This window comes from Phaenicophaeus curvirostris, chromosome 6, assembly GCF_032191515.1.
Source record: "Phaenicophaeus curvirostris isolate KB17595 chromosome 6, BPBGC_Pcur_1.0, whole genome shotgun sequence".
In the NCBI taxonomy this organism is placed as follows: Eukaryota; Metazoa; Chordata; class Aves; order Cuculiformes; family Cuculidae; genus Phaenicophaeus; species Phaenicophaeus curvirostris.
This window is the reverse complement of record NC_091397.1, coordinates 7,432,373-7,449,755: the sequence shown is the minus strand read 5'-3', so window position 1 is coordinate 7,449,755 and position 17,383 is coordinate 7,432,373. Positions and strand designations below refer to the sequence as shown.

General features: G+C 38.1%; 1 protein-coding gene across 9 annotated transcripts in view; it reads left to right on the top strand.

The window, feature by feature from the left end:
* KMT2C (lysine methyltransferase 2C) overlaps nt 1-17,383 on the top strand; it is a 218,921-nt gene that overhangs the window by 139,714 nt on the left and 61,824 nt on the right. For 6 of the 9 annotated variants that reach the window (XM_069859268.1, XM_069859272.1, XM_069859269.1 and 3 more), the window contains 8 exons: nt 643-762; nt 3,210-3,326; nt 7,074-7,175; nt 7,355-7,459; nt 8,619-8,800; nt 9,544-9,708; nt 10,317-10,426; nt 15,902-15,967. In XM_069859268.1, coding sequence (XP_069715369.1) covers nt 643-762; nt 3,210-3,326; nt 7,074-7,175; nt 7,355-7,459; nt 8,619-8,800; nt 9,544-9,708; nt 10,317-10,426; nt 15,902-15,967 — 967 coding nt within the window. The remainder of the gene's footprint in view (nt 1-642; nt 763-3,209; nt 3,327-7,073; nt 7,176-7,354; nt 7,460-8,618; nt 8,801-9,543; nt 9,709-10,316; nt 10,427-15,901; nt 15,968-17,383) is intronic. The other 3 variants (XM_069859276.1, XM_069859273.1, XM_069859274.1) reach the window with 2 other exon arrangements.

Sequence of the window (17,383 nt, the reverse complement as noted above, 5' to 3'; positions counted from 1 at the left end):
CCATAGTATGACATGAGAACACCTGTGTGAGGAACCAGTGGGGTTTTATAATCGTTTATTTGTGGCAAACTTGCAGGAAAGAGGTACTTTTTTTAATACCATGGCTGTTGTTTTCTCTTTTTTTTTCTTTTTTAAATGGTTTATTTATATTCCTTTTGTTTCATGCACTTCTCAGACTGGTTGCTGCTGTGATTATCAGGAGTTCAGACTCAAAAGTCGACTAAGGCCATCGATTCTTTCCAAATGTGATTTGAAGTGTGAAAGAGGATATTACTTTCTCAAACTGTCTCCACTTGATGCAATAAAATTTAGGGATATAACTTGTTCTGATTGCTTGCTTTCAGCTTGTGTTATGCTTTGTTCATAAATCTCATTTTGTTGTACTTAACCATCACTTTGAGGTTAATAATTGTTTTAGTGTGTCCTTCAATGAGAACCTAAAAATTTCCCACCTTCCTCTCACTTGGTGAACTAATTGACTCCTTACGTTAACATAGAAATGCTTATGCCTGCATGTGCTTTGCTTTTCAGATATTTTTTTGTTGCTTGCTTTTTTTTTTTGCCTTTTTTTCTTTTTTTGCTTTTTTTTTCTTTTATGTTGCGAAGTTTTATACATCTATTTTCTCACCTACCGTATCCTAGGGGGCTTGGAGTTCCAATAATACAGTCAGCCCACCTTCCTGGTCCCCAGACATTTCAGAAGGTCGGGACATTTTTAAACCCAGACAGCTTCCTGGCAGTGCCATTTGGAGCATCAAAGTGGTAAATAATTTGAATTTATTTTCATGTATCCCTTGCTATCTTTCTGCTGTAGACACTAGTGATGAAATTCTGTATCTCACAACTGAATTAATCTTCTATTCTGTTCCTGTTTAAAGCCTCTAAAAATTCTTGAAACTCTGGAGCTTTCAGGTTAAAATATGTATCCTTTCCAGAGTGTACAGTGTGATGGCATTACCCTGATTTTCAGTGGCAAAGAACAGCTTGTATTACCAATTTTTTGTGTGTGTTTAGTACTTCACCTATTGTGGTTGACTTTATGTAGCTGTCAGAATAAATTACCTGAGAAGGAAAATGTCCTTAAGCCTGGCACTAAGGTAAACCAGGCATGGAAAGGAGCAGAGGCCTGAAGGGTGGCTCAAATTTGTTGCTGTGGAGAAATCTTGCAGAGTGGATTCAAAGTGACATCATTTTTAGCTTATGGGGGAATGAGTAACAACTTTCCTACCTGATTAGATGGACCAAAGCTTGGATCCACAGTGACATTTACCATTAAAACACCTGAAGAAACTAAATGGAAATACTATTTTTAAATAAAGGGGAAAAAAGCTAAATGATGAAAATCTGACAAATAGTTGTAGCTTCCCAATGATTTATTTTCGTCTCACATTAACTCTCATGCTAATTTTATTTTAATTTGACATTAGTTTAGCTTTTGCTGCTTCAAGCATTAATTTTCAGCTTAATGTTCAGCATTAACATTGATACAAGTATGTGCTTATTCCTGTTAGTAGTTGTGTGAAAATAACAATACTGATACCTGGTCTGAAATAGACAAAGTAAGAAATGTGCCAGAAGACTTTACATTTTTTTAAAAAATTGATGCTTGTATGTCCTGTGTGTGCCTATGCATTGACTCTGTATATATGTAACAACAACATTTTTTGTTTCACCTTAGTACATACAAATACTTCACCCATCAGTAGCATCCCTCTTTCCTTTCAGTTCCTAAAACAGCATTGTGTTACATTACCTTGTTGTGTACTAGTAAATCGAGTCAGTTTAATTTCTCTTTCTGCTAATAGATGGATGTTAATAAAATTTTAATATTGGATCCTCCCATTAATTCTGACCATGAACCTTTATATCTTCTTTAAAACAGGAGTTGGCATATTTGAAAAATACTGTTGGTAACACTGAGCCCATAGTGCTTCTTTCCATCCAGGGAACTCCTGTTCCCATCAGCAGAGACTGTTTGTGTCTGTTGGTGTCTCCATCCTCAAGGAGATTTGTGGTTCTGTCAACATTGTTTTATTGAGTAAATGTTTTGTCTTGGTATTAAAAGTAGTTTCCAACAATTGTTTGGATACAGACACAGTATCTAGATACTCTGTGGATGGAGTCGGACTGTATTAGAAGCCAAGATTATTCACAAATTTGAAATGCAAGGAAGAATTTCATTGCTTATTTCATAGTAGGAAAGATGCTTATTTGAGTATATACCATAATTATCGTCATTTATACAGATCAGTGGCTCTGAAACATGTTTTAGAGGTGTCTAATACACCAGCCAGAACTCAGGGACATTGACAATATGTTCTTTTTCTCTCTGCAAAAGTATTAAGGAGGATTAGGGATTCTCTGTGTTTAGTCCATTTTGAAATTTAAAAAAAAATAAAAAATTAATAAATCATGAAATACAAACTAAGTCACAGTATTAATAATAAGTAGTTATTATTAAAAACATACTTGTTTTTCCACAGTTACTCATAGTTGAACATATTGTGAGTACTCCAGAGCACACAACACTGCAACTGTATGCCTGCATCTAAAATAAGGAAGGGGGGAAAGAAGCTGCCTATAAATAAGTGGATATTTTGTAAGAAAAAGATTGTATTCTAGGAATTGTTGGTCTGAGCGTAATTGACATAATTGATACAAAAGGCTCTCTCTGTATCTGCTGAATTAAGAGAGTTTGGTGGAGCCAGCTCCTGCCTTGCTTTGGGAGCAGGATTGAGTCCTAATAAATTCCAGTGTTTGCCTGGAATGTTATTCCTGTTTGTTATTCATAGCGTAACAAAAGCGGCTGTGATTGCAAGTAATCAAGTGTCCAGACCCTATTCAGAAATCCCACAACTGTCTGAGCTGACTGTTCAAAAAGAAAAGAAAAATGAATCATAGAATAGAGGATATTTATTTTGGGTACTTTGCAACTGTGCAAAAAATCCCGTTTCTGTATTTCCAGTTTTTCCTGAGCAGAAAATAAACATTTCTAGTTTTGGCTGCTTTCTCGCTAATGGTAAGGTGCTTATATAATGTCATGTAAGTGGATAAAGATATTTCACAGTGACTTGTGCAATGACTTAATGACTATGGCCTACTTCGCTCATACGCACTTGAAATCATAGGGTATTTTTCTGCTTATGTTTTTCCCTAGATGCATTGAACAACTTCAGGTTGCATTTAAATTGTTGTCTTGTACTGAACAGGGCCGCGGATCAGGATTTCCAGGGAAGCGAAGGCCACGTGGTGCAGGTCTTTCAGGAAGAGGTGGTAGAGGTAGATCAAAACTGAAAAATGGAGTTGGGACTGTAGTCATTCCAGGGGTAAGAACATTTATTTTTTGAGTCGTATTGCAGTCTGTTAATGTAACATGATTTATTCAACTATAATTCTTGTATTTAAGTACTGTGTAAAAGCAAAGAGCACTAAAAAGCGGAGGTATTTGATAAAGCCTGGCTATTATTAAGTGTTGGTAATGAAGAACTAGAACACTGTAACTTAATGGACCTGAAGCTACTCTTGCCGCTTGAAGGGACAACTCTTGGGAGTTTGGGAATATTTCCAGTTCCTTGGGTTGAAAACATACTGGATACAGGCAGCACTCACTGGAACAGCAGCAAAGGACAGAACAAGGCTTGTTCCTAAGAATATAACAGCAAATGTAGCAGAATGGATCTGAGGTTTCTTTACCTGGACATCCAGCTTTGGTCCCCTGGGTAGGAGCGTGGAAACAGAAAAGGCCTCGAGAAGGAGACACTTCTGCCATTTGTGTCTTCGGGACTTGCTGAACAGGAGGTAGAATCCTGTCTTGGTGGGCCTGTGATGGAACTTTCTTTCATGGATTTGTCTCTATTCACTTTGAAAAACTTCTGGAAACCATGTTAGCCTTTTTCAGTTCTACACCTGATTAGCCTTTTGGTTTAAATTACTGCCTCCTTGTTCCTGTTCCTTGGTGCTTTTACAGAAGAGGCAGAGGAAAGTTGTTTTCTATTCGCCTCCTCCATTCATCCTACCCAGTTTCTGCAGATCTCCAAAATTTCTCTTCCTTTTCCTTCTACTCTTTCCTTGCTACTCTGGAGAATCGCAGTATTTTGAGTTGTTCCTTATATGGAAGCCATTCCATGTTGTTGATGTTCCTTTTTTCACTTTTTGGACTTTCAGCTGCCTTTTTATAGCCCAGCACTCAACTTTATGAAGTTCTTGTGCAGTTCTTCACAGTTGCCTTTCATTTTTTATTAGTCTGAATATCTTGATATTGCTGGCAAGAACTTTGGTTCTCACTGGATTTTTCAGACAGCACATGGGTGCATTGAACGTCATGGCCTGTCAGCAGACATCCTCTGTCAGATTGCTGCTAGTGCTGTTTGCCCACATAGAAAACTGGTGATGTGTTTTACTCTTTATTTTGTGTCTTGTGTCAATATAGGGACCATTCCTCTAATTCTCTGTCAGTTTACCTTCTATTAAGGAGCAGTGGTCAAGGAATTTGCCAAAAGACTTTAGGAACAGCGTAAGTTATGTCAGTCAGTTTTCCCTGTCCCTAGGCTTGGTGACTTCTTTAGAGAGCCCTGATGAATCATGATTTACCATAATTAAAGCTTCTTTGTACTCTTCAGCAAAATATTTCACCAATGTGGCTGTGAGTTCTCTGTTGTGATCCAGTCAGTTATTCCGTAGGGTGGCACACAGCTTCCCTCCAGAAATGTTTGAGAAAACAATGGTTACATTTGCCATCTCCTGTGCAGCACCAAAGTGATTCTAAGCAAGTTGGTGCTCACTGCAATAGACAGTTAAGCTATTTCATACTTGAAGTCCTTTTAAAACTCTTAGATAGTCCTCAGTCTGCTCCTTGTAAGAAGAGGGATTTTGATAAGAAAAACTGTTGGAAATCTGGTCTACAAAACATCCATAGGTTGGGTTTTTTTCCTGCTATGAGCTTGGCTTCTTTGAACATTCCTTTTAAAGTCTAATTATCAATCGGCCTTGCGGATTTTGATCCTGTTCCTCGTGTTCAAAGAAGGACTAATTCATTTTTATGTCTTTATGAAGTAATTCTTCAGACTCTTTAGAGCTGTTGTTCTGTGTTCTTACATACAATCTGTTTGAGTTTATACAGTGCTGCACCACTTTTTCTTGTTGCCTATGTAATAATTTCTTTTGAACACTCATCATTTGTCATCTGTTTTTTGTATAGCAAACTCTTAAATCTCTTTGTAACTGAACAGCAGATATTGAGTTAGGTAAACTGCTACAAATGCGGAATGAACATCTCAGGGACAGGTTAGATGAGGCTTTGAGGAACCTACTTTAGCAGAAGGTGTCCCTTCCCATGGCAGGGGAGTTGGAACTGGATGATCTTTAAGGTCCCTTCCAACCCAGACTATTCTGTGATTCTGTCACACTGCACCATTTCCCATAGAAATTGGATTCTTTGACTCGTCAAGTAAATGGCAGCTTCAGAGTTCTAGAGCAGAGACGTGGCTGTCCTGTGATAGAGCGGATGGAGGCTGGAGAGACCAGCCTTTTGCCAGATAAGTATTTGAAATGGAGTATTTTCAGCCCCTTTGCACAAACTGATTCTTACTCAGCATGGGATCATGACCAGTGGACTACTACTCAGATTTGGAGATATCTTGGTATATCTTGGGAATGGGGAAGAAGATGGCTCCAGGTTAACCCAGCCTGGGTCACAGTTGGTGTTAAGAAAGCCTCAAAATTGCAGTGATTCAGTCCTTCAAATCCTGCTCTTTCATTTACACAAGCAATTCCAAGAACTTTGTAGAACCTGTAGAAATCCATGTAAGGGAAGAGCTCTCCCTGAATGTATCAAGAGGTGTTTCGGGTGCTTTTTGGTTAATTAGTTAGTTACAGCTGCAGTGCTCTCATCCATACAGTAATTAGAATGGATTAACAATTTACTCCCTTCTTAGCTGTTTCTCAGTAAACACTGCTTTTCAGTAACAGTACATCAGGAGGATTCCTGTAGCTGTTGTAATGGTATTTACATTTGTCTCTGAAGTGATGTTTGGATTTGTAAAATATTTAAATTACTGTTTACAAAAACCTATCTGTGCAAGACTTAAACTGTCTTTAAAGTAATCCACATTTATAAAATTAAATCAGCTGGTGAAACACAGTTACATTTCTCTATCATGCCTTTGTTGTTTTATATAGCGTGCTCTATAACTGTGTGCTCTTCTTGTCCAGACTTCCATGGCTGCAACTGGTTCAGAGAGTGGATAGTTAGGCCTGTTAATTTGAATTCATGGGTAGCACATTCTGCAGAGCAAGACTTGCATGAAAATCAGAACACAGTTGAAGTCTTTTTTTCTTGTTTTGCTTTCTGAGAAGCTGTATGTCCATGTATACACTGAACCGATAAAGGGCCCATCAGAGTAACAATCTCTTGATCAAAGGGAGAACAGCTGTCTGCTGTGCGACCTCATGGGTTGAGATCAAAACAGCTGTTGTAAGATTTTGTGGGCAGGATAGATAAGCTTCATAAAGAAACTGCTCATGGAGAGTATCTTACCTATTGAAACTTTAGAACTCCTTGCTTGTTTCTCTAGCATACTTGGAACATTAGCTAAACCACATTTTAGGCAATATGAGACAAATTACATTTCTGCGATTGCTCTTTGAATTAATACTCAAAAGTACATTGCTGCAATTAAGTTTTTGATTAGAACAACTTCAGTGTTTATAAGTAGGGAACAGAGCAAACAGGTCACAGTATTCCAATTTTTGCTTAATGATTCTTTTTCCTTCCATTTCCATTTTGAAGTGCAATGGGGTAATGTGTAAAGGTGAATAAAGGAGAGGAAGAGAACGTGCCTATAAAAATGAACTAGTGATGATACCTGTGCTCATGTGAAATTGTGAATTTATATAGTAATTTCTGATTAAGGCAGCTTTCTGTCAAAGTTCATACTGAATGAATAAATATTTGCAACGTTTGTATTCTCTGGCACTATTAAAAATCAACATATTTAGAAAATAAGTGTCATCTTGTCTCATGTCTTAGAAAATGCAACGTGCTTGGTGTTTATGTGGTGTCGTTTGTTTAATAGGTCACAACTATGGATATTTCAGCTAACAAAGATGAGGAAGAAAACTCGATGCATAATACAGTCGTCCTCTTCTCTAACAGTGACAAGTTCACTCTCCATCAGGTTAGGATCGTTGTTATTGTGTTTTCATTTTTTTTCTCTGCTTTTAATAAGAAAAAATAACTGAATGTCCCTGTTTGGAGTTAAATTAAGCAGCAAGCTAGTTGGATATTATAGTTACATGTTTTCAGAATTTTATGTCTGGCATATGTTGAAAAATCTACTGTTTTCTGTCATTTCAGGATATGTGCGTGGTTTGTGGGAGTTTTGGCCAGGGTGCTGAGGGCAGGTTGCTTGCCTGTTCTCAATGTGGTCAGTGTTACCATCCATACTGTGTCAGTATTAAGGTGAGTGCTGTCGTTACATCAAAAAACCTACTTGATCACACTTTTTTCATATTGTATTTTAATAGCACTATGCTGCCTTTGGTTTTGTGGTAATTAGGGGAGCCATTAACGTGTTAGATATTCATCAGCTAATGTGACCATTATTTGTATGCGACTTGTGAAGACTTTAATTAAATGTCATTTTATAGTGTGCATTGCCTCAAGAGAAATTAACCTTTTTGTAATTTCACAACCATAAATAGCACTGATTATCCAGCAGTTGGTTAAAATAACAGTTGGAGACGGGCGCTTAAAACCTAAGTATAAGCAGAATTAAAAACAAAGAAAAAAAATGATACTGCATCTTCATTTACTGGCGGTATAAGGTTTAGTTGATTCAATTTGTCTGTTGGCTGTCAGAATTGACGGCAGTTGGAGTGGTTAATTAATACATTTTACATTCATTAGTCTAGGAGTGAATGTGTGAAAATTAAATTTGAATAGTATGCGATGACTTATCAAGCACATCATAAGCTATTTACTGCAATATATACACCAGACACACTCTATTATTTAAGTACATCTATGTAAAAATGGGATTTTTTTTAAATATGTCACAAAACTTTGTTTTAAATGTACTTTACTACATGACGTATGCGTATTTCATGCAAATATAACTTGGCTTTGCGTTCATGTACTACTCTTATGTTATATTTTAGTTACAATAACTTAGTTGTTTGCTTCAGATGAATTAAACCCTTGTACTGGATATTGCAGATGATTTAGAAAAGATAAAGGATTGGTAATGACTTGAATCCTGGCTTTACTACTTAGCTGATAAAAAGCAGCTGTGTGTTCTTCTTTATCCCTACAGCTACTCCTGTAAGGAGTAAACTGCCCTATGTGTAGATCCAGTGCTGTATATATTTCCTGGTATGCTAGTTTATCTGCAGAAATAATATTCTGGATTAATATCAGATGTCAGTAATTACAGTTTCTTTCTGTTCAATCCATTCCTATGTATTGAAGCTTCAGAAAGTCTTAACTGTTAAACAGCTGCTAGTGATGTGGATGGTGTGAACAGAAGAGCATCCTGCGCTCTGCCAGCCAGACTTTCATTTATACAATGATCACACTGCATAAAGCAGTTTTCAAATCATTTTCACCTTACCATTTGCAGATTACGAAAGTGGTGCTTAGCAAAGGTTGGAGGTGCCTGGAGTGCACAGTGTGTGAAGCCTGTGGGAAGGCGACGGATCCAGGAAGACTGCTTCTCTGTGATGACTGCGACATCAGCTACCACACGTACTGCTTGGATCCACCCCTGCAGACAGTCCCAAAGGGAGGCTGGAAGTGCAAATGGTGTGTTTGGCTCTGGGGTTGGAAATATTGACTGCTGGCTTCTTCTGTTTCTTTTTGTCACTCCATATTTTCAATGTCAGTTGAACTGTAATGATGTTATAATTGTACTTGAGTCAGGTGTATTCAACAGAACAAACAAAATACTTTTGAATTGTTTCATTGAATTGGCAATTTAATAGGGAAATTGTTATCTCCTCTTAATACTGTTTGTTCGTGCCAAAACCCAAGAAATTAGAGGTGGACAGCATTTTTCCTTTGAAACTCTTAGCCAATAAAAATCAAATTCACATTCATTGAAACATTCATTCCAATGCTCATTCTGCTTCACCAGACTGTTCTCAAAATAAACCTCCCTGAAACCCACTCATTTTACCTGGGTAAAACACAAACAGACTTGACCTCTCACATGATTAAGTCTCTTTATCTCAAAGTGAATGGCATCTGGAAACAGTGTTTCCTGTTGAGCTGTTACAAACACCCATTTGCCTGGTTTTGCAGGTTGAAGAGAATTCTTACTTTTGGGAACTTTCCTTAAACAGTATAAAAAATATTGGCAATGTTTGAAATCTCAATAATATCATTTTCTGTACACTAAAATATTGTTTGACCTGAAATGAATGCTACCTCCCAGAATGGCTAGTGGTGTAAAATTTACTCTCCCAGTTTTAAGTAGGAGGGTTTTAAGCCACAAGACAATTTTCCTGTCAACTGAAAGTTTACAGATCATTTTGTTTATTCTGCAGGTGTGTTTGGTGCAGACATTGTGGAGCAACTTCTCCAGGTTTAAGATGCGAATGGCAAAATAACTACACACAGTGTGCTCCCTGTGCAAGTCTGTCTACCTGCCCAATCTGCTATCGCACTTACAGGGATGAAGAGCTTATAATTCAGTGTAGACAATGTGATCGGTAAGGATTTCTCGTATTTTACAGGATTTACCTGTTAAGGCTTATGTTAATAATCTGGCCTTTCCCTCCCTAGTGTAAAAGCATAAAGGTGAACACAGTGGTCTTGTGGTAAAGAACACTGGGTTGAGTCTGAGAAATCTTTCATTAGTTCATTCCTAGTTGTACCACAGACTCAACTGTATGACTCTGGGCAAATTGATTAATCACTCTGTGCCTTGTTTTCCCTCCCACCCCTGTCAAAATAAAACTAATTTACCTTGCAATACTATTGTTGTGAGGCTAAATTTGCATCCTATCAAGTAGTTAAAATTATTGCAATATAGGGAGAAAATTATAATGCTAAGATATATTTGCATCCAGGACATTGCTTCATAGAGATTTCCTTCCTGTGAAGGGAAGTGGGTGATCTGATACTGCATATACAGTATTTAACACACACCACTGTAGAGGAGGGCTGTGTTCAGAGAACCTGATAAGTCATTTCTCCCTAAAAGAATTTAAACTAAACAAGTATTTCACATTGTCTTGGACCATATACTGATAGTTGAGTGTCCTAAAATACCACGTATTTCCTTTAAATTGTATTTTTTCCCCCACTTAATTTCTAGATGGATGCATGCAATCTGTCAGAACTTAAACACGGAGGAGGAAGTGGAAAACATAGCTGATATGGGTTTTGACTGTACCATTTGTAGGCCATACATACCATCAACAAACGGTAAGAAGACACTTGCAACCAACAGCAGGACTGCACACTGCAATAAATAGGTTTGGGAATGTGTTATGGTTCTTTTCTCTGGTGGAGATTGGGCTTGTGGTAGAAGTAAGATTTTTCGTGTTTATTTTAAGGGCCTTCTGGACGTGTCCTCAGTCTTTTTGCCCCCAATAACTTGCTGCAAGGGCAAAGAAAACCCAGCCGGGGGAGTTCCGGGTGGATTTATTGAAGATAATTTGAGTAAATGACTAAAACCACTTGGTATTGTAAAAGACATCTCACTTTGTCAAGTGGAAGGAAGAAAGCCCTGTTCTCTGAAGTTATTAAGTGCAGGAGACTCTGCAAATCAAGTCCAAGCAGAAAAACTTCCTGTATCTCAATACTTTGAGGCTGTTTGAAGCAGTATGAGCTGTAACAACAGTCTGTATAAGCATTTTCACCCTCTCTTCCCTCATGTTTTATTAATGCCACCTGCTCAGCTCTCCCAGTTTTTCAGACCAATGCTTCTCTCCCTGGCCGCAGTCTTTAAAAGAATTTGCTGTACGTTCCTGTTTGAGTTGCCACTTTCTTATTAGTTAAAATGTGGAGTTCTTTACTGTTCTTCATACATGTTATTGATGAATACATGTGCTAACTCCTCATTAGTCTGTGTTGCACAGCTCTGTGGCAGTGGCACTTCAGGAGCTGAGGTTACTGCCATTTTCTCTTTAAGCACAGCAACAGCATCTGGTTCAGTGGGTTTGGTTCTGGTTAACATTATTGTGAGTGTCCTGACAGTAATTAGAGTGGCCTGTTATATGATTTATGGTCTTACTGTAAGGCTGGTATCCCAGGTCTGTTTTCTCTGTGTGTAAGCTCAGGGTAGTTCCTTCTTCAGCCTGCTGCTTTAACAGAGCATTGACACCTGCTTCTATTTATTAATGTAATGGCACATTAAAGTGTTCACACAAACCCTTTGTTGGAGTATCATGGGAGTGTGGTAGGAGGAAGGTCCAAAGACTATGCAGATACTTCATGAAATATTCATATCCACTCTGAAGATGTCAGTAAGATTGGCTTTCCTGGTCAAGGTTGAAGATACCTTCATGCGTGTGTTCCAGAGGTCTGCCAAGAAAAGTTCAATAGAGCACCTAATGTCCTTGGAGGTTTATATACTCCTATGCAACTACACGCGGTTGTGGAACACTTCCAAGTATCCCTCTTTTATCGCTATAAGAAGTAAGAATGACTTAGGCTTATGTATTTCTAGAAGTCACTGTTTTTTGAGATCTGCTTTCAAAAATTCTAAAGGAAAGAAGTTTTGCAAGTGGAAAAAACAAGAAGCTTACACATATGACAGAGATTTTTGTTTAGTTTGATATTGAGCTTTGGACACTTAAACAAAAAGGTCCAAGTAAAATACTGCCTCTTCTGAGCTGGCAGAGCTACATTTTAGAGATAATTGAAGCCCATACTATGTGAGACTGAATGACTTCACAAGCTGGTATCGGAGTTGTTTCACTGCCAGTCATGAGCTGGTCCCTGAGATAGTCCTTCCTGCACACCTTTGTGAAGCTGTGCTGCATAGGTTTGTCTTCCAAGGAGTAAGAACCAGTCCTGCAAGACCTGTTAGGGAATTCCCAACCTTTCTTTGCAGGTTGTTTTCACCTTTTTTAAAAGACAAGTTTCTTTGCTGCTTCTTTCATGTTTTGACTCAGTATATATAAAACCTCTTTAAGACCTGTACGTTTGCACAGTTGCATGTCTGAGTGTGTCATTTGATGCATGTTCATGGAAATACTTGCATGTACTTTTATATCAAATGTTTTGTTAATTCTGCTACAACGCCTTGGAAAATTCTCTATAATTTTTTGTTTCAGAGCAAGAACAATTAGCTTTTGATCAACTTAGAGAAACAAATGTTAGTTAGCAGTAGAAAGCTTCTTAAAAAGTACCATTTTGTGGGTTTCTTAGTGGGGCAATCCTTGCTTTTTCCATGTGATGTCTCACAGAGGATATTAATGTGTTGTAAGAATTATTACAAGCTATTTAACTACTGTCTTTGTAGGAGAAGCAAGAGCTCCTCTGCTTAGTAAGTCACCAACACATTGCAGGTTTACTATTGGTAAAGAGTAAATGCTTCCAGCATGTAGATATTGAGAAAAAGCTTCCATTTTTCTTCCTTGTGAAAGTGGGAACTTTTGCCTTTGTAACAACTCTTCTGTAGCTCATCTTAAGAACAGCAGATGGGTACCTGATAATCTTACAAAGTCATCTTCTTCAGGAAACAGAAATAAAAGATAAATAGTTATGGTTTTTTTTTTTTCCTTCAGGAATGTGCATAAATATTTGCTCCAAAGGAGTAGACCATAAACCTTAATCGCTGGGTTCTTGTTAAATAATCACCTCTGATCAGTTCCTTTTAATATGTTCTTAAGTTATAACGCATGTCCCCAGCATAATCCTGTGCTTGGTAGAAACATTTTTCTGCTTTAGATGGCTTGAGTATTGCCGTGACTGGGTACTGGCAGCTGCTCCAGGTAGTAGCAGCTTTTCCTCTGTACTCTAACTCCTGCAGATGCAGGAGAGGTGTGTGCATCTTTCATCTCCGTTCACCCCTAGACAAGCAATTCTCAACCGTCTACCCATCACTTCTGCCTCTCTGTTGTTGCCCTTTCGTTTCAGATGTTTTATCTGCAAATTTCATCCCTTCCTCTCTCCCGTGATTTCTCCATTAGCACACTTCAGCTTCCTTCTCCCTTGGTGCTGCTTCCCTTTCTCAGCAGGAGCCAAAGGGACCTGCCTGGTTTCCTTTACCCGGTTACAACTGAGCTGGTGACAGTTTCTGGTCAGTGTCTGTGAGCCTGTATTACTCCTGGGGCTCACGTAAGCATGCCCGCAGAGGGAGCAAGGAGTTCCTGTCAGAGATGCTCAGTACTGCCACTGATGCGCTTATTGTGGCTGGGAGCCTTTGTGGTGCAATTTTCATGAAACTGAAATAAATTTTTTGTCATTATGAAACTCTGTTCTATGTACTTTACAAATCCAGGGTATAAAAGCAACATAATGCTGTATGTTAAAAAATTAACTTTTCAATTTTTGTATTATTTGGCACATTTATTATGTAGACTGTTCTGTTCTTGTTAGTGAATGTGTTGACAAAGAAATCCCTGTGTCGTGCACACAGTTGTGCAGGCATCCCATGGTGCTCTGCTAGTGGTGTCTCTCTACATCAACCATTTCATTTTGTCGCTTATGCTGATTTCATTTCTTCCTAGAATTGTTCTTTGCTCTCACAGACTTAAAAATGGCATCCCCTTTTCTTTTTGAAACTGTGACTTCTCATTGTATTATGTACTGTGCAATTACTTATTTTCAAATGAAGCTACTAAATGCTGTGCAAAATTCAGCATGGTTAAACCCTTTTGCTATAACAATTAAATCCTATAACTGCAATAATTTTGGTTCAGCTTCAGCTAAGTGCCTCAGAAAGCACTGTCCTTTGTTCAGTTCTTCCCCCCCGCCCCCTTTAAACAATCTCTCTCTATCGGCACTCTGCTTCTCTGTTATCCATGTTATTGATTTTAATCCTTAATCTGCACTCTAATGAGCTCTTTTTCTGGCAGTCTGTTTGATACTGTCTTCAAACACTGTTTGTTTATGCAGCTTTTGTGAGTTGGTCTCTGAAGGCCTTACCTCTGTCCCTATCAGCTTGTTTATTTGAGTGTTGCAACTCTATTCAGTCTCCAAAGCTAAAATTGTTCACAGTCTGACCTGGACTGGAAGAACGCTCCATGTTGTTTGAGTTTTAAGTAAGGATTTCAAATTTGCATTCACAGCTGAATTTTTTGTTTACCTTAGATTCCAATTCAATAATTGCTGTTCTGTCTTAAAACAACTTCTGAATTATAACCAATCAAGTCACGATGTCTCCTTCCACTTTGCGTAGTTCTTACAATCTGCCTTTTTTCTGTTGTTTCACTTCAGTGCTTTTGCATTTCTTCCATTCTGCAGGTTGTCTCATTTTTTTTGTTTTCCTCCATCTCAGTGTCTCTTTCAAAATCTCATCTTCAGTTTCTTTTCTTCGTCTTTTCCTTCCACTCCTGTGCACCACTTTTTCAGTAATTTTCATGGACTGCTTTAATTTACTCATTGCACAGAAGATTGATTTTCTGTAGGCTGCATAGTACTCTTTTGTTACACCTTTCATAAAACTTGTAAAGGCCTATAGTTTTTAAGTACAGTTTTTCACTTTCCTTCATTTTTTTAATATTCTTAGGAAGCATCCTCTAGATCCCATACTCATTATTGTATTTAGCAAAGAATTCAGGTGTTACTTGGAGGCTTTTGTGCTTATCCAAGTTTTGCGCCTCACTCCCATGTTGCATGTGAGATGGTCAGCAGCAGCACGTGTGCAATGGTCTCATGTGTCTGGGAAGCACCAAACCTCCCACACGTGGTTTGCCTCAGTGGTCTCGTCATGTGTGGCAGATGCAAAGTAAATACTCCAGATATTTGCCTTTAGTCTTAAATTCAGCGCAGGTAAGGTTTCTAAGGAAAAAAAGAAGTGTGGATGAGCTTGCCTGTATGGTAATGCTAACCGTGCCAAACTAACAGGTTTTCTGATTCTATTCCTAAGTTTTTGTGAGATAGAAGCTTCTAATTTTCACTTTACTTACCCTGTCTACGTAATCTCTGTAAAGTCACTACTAATATTAAAAGTCTGCCAATAAGAGGTTAGTGAGGCACAATTATGATTATTGTCATTAAGGCAGATGGGAAGAACATTTCTACCCTAATCAGGAATAGTTTAGTATTGTAGGACATTTTAGTCATTATTTGTTTAATCATACCATTCCATGCTTCCCCAAAGCGCACAAGCATAGTTTTTTAAATTGAGTTTCTGCTGTTCCATTTGTTGATATTCTTATCTTGATTCTAACTTCAACAAGTCATGTATCATTTGTTCTCAGATGGATCAGCCTTGTTTTGTTTCTCATACGTGTTGTATTAGAGACCTGAGAGCACAGACACAGCTGGAATCTTCTGTGTGAAGCTGTTGGACTGTGCCTGCCCCTCCATGGGGAAATTCAACAGTGATCAATAGCTAGTTCACAAGGCCTTCCCATTTTTCACACTTGGCTCAGCACAGCCTGGACATCATGACCAGTGCAGAGGTTACTTTCATCCAGTAGATCCACTTTATAGATTTGCCCTTGGCCCAGTAGAAGGAGAGGATTTACTATCAAGTTCAGTGCCGTTCCAGTGCCATTCTTGGCTCTAGGAAGCTGGAGGAGTTCACTTTGTATCAGGCTTGTTTTGTAGTCATATCTTCCATGGCACTGAAAAGCACTTTATTTTAAAGGTGCTAGTGGATGTTGCAAACACTATAAATTAGGGAGTTTAATGGAATTATTTGAAAGAGAACTAATTGATAGTTTCAGTTTAAGTCAAGTCACCAGTTTTAAAAGTTGAAATTATTTTCCTTATATTTTTCAGTGCCTTCTTTGGACTGTTGTGATTCATCAGTTGGAGCTCAGATTATTTCAAAATCAAAAGAACTAGGTAAAGAATATAAATGCTTAATCTTTGATCATTTAGCATATTCCAAGGGTATATTTTTACGTGAGACAAAAACTCCTTTTTCTATGATTTTATAACCCACAGCATTAACTATCCTTCAGTAACCACAGCATGCTTCTTATTTTTTTTTCTCATTCTCTCTTTCTTCTTTTTTGCCTGCCATACCTGCACTATAATAATTACTTTAATTTACACTTTGATCCTGCAGACTTAGTTGCTTGCCTTAATATTAGCAATGATAACATAGTGGGACTGAGTCAAGCACGTACACAACTCTTTACAGGCTGGAGCTGTAGGAGGACACAACTTTTCTGTGTTTGTCTAGTTTGTGCTAGGAATTTATAATCTTGACAAGCCCACTCACAAAGTCACTTTTTACAATGATAATACCTACCAGGAGAGCTTCCATCATGTCAGAATGTTTTTTCCGTTTGATACTAGATAAAAGTAGTTCTGAGAGAAAGTTCTCCCCTTAAATCTTCAATCTGAAAAACAGCATGTGATTTGTTTAAAGCAAACGCTCTTTATTTACTTCAACTTAAGAAAACAGCCACCTGGGAAGAACTGTGTTCAGAACCAGCTGTGTTTTGAGGTGTGGGATGTTACAGAAGAAAATATTTTTGGTTGAAGGGAACAAATGTTAAGTTTTTACATGTTTTCAGAAACTGTGTTATCAATTCACTGTTTCATTGGCTCCATACAGCAGAAGCATCACTGCAGCCGGTTCATTATTTGGTAATTCCCTGAAAGTTCTCAAAGCTTCACCTGCAGGGCCCAGCACAGGTGGCAGCGTCTTTCTCTATGGTGAATTAAGGAATGTTAGAGTTTATCAGTAGACTCAACTGTCGTGTAACAGCATGAGGACAAAGCAGTCTTGCAGGTCGAGGGAGGCTTGGGTCCTACCATTGATTTCCAGTTCGATTTTGAGCAGCTCACTTGAAAAAACTTGTTTTTTCTCTGCCTAAAAATAGGGCTGATAACTTGCCTGAATTACCAAGAATTCTAGGAAGCTTAAAGCCATTAACAGAGATGAAGATACAGTGCTGAGGGCTGGATGAGGGCCTTGGCTGATAAGCAACAGGAATCCAGACTAAGAGTTGCACAGTTTTCAGTGAGTGTCAGGGATACAGAAATACCTCGCAAGGCACCAGTTTTCATAAGCAAACCTTTCTTCCTAATGGGTCCTTGATGTAAGTTGTTTCATAGCAATATGATGGATTGTTGCTGGATTTGACATCAGACTCTAAATTATAAAGTTACAACTGTAATATGTAAGACAGTATCAGATAGCTCTGTTTCATTTTTACCAATCTCCTCACTCATGATTCAGCTCCATACATGTGGACTATTAACTCTTAAAAGTGCTTTTCCTAAAAATCTAAGACTTGTAAATGAAAG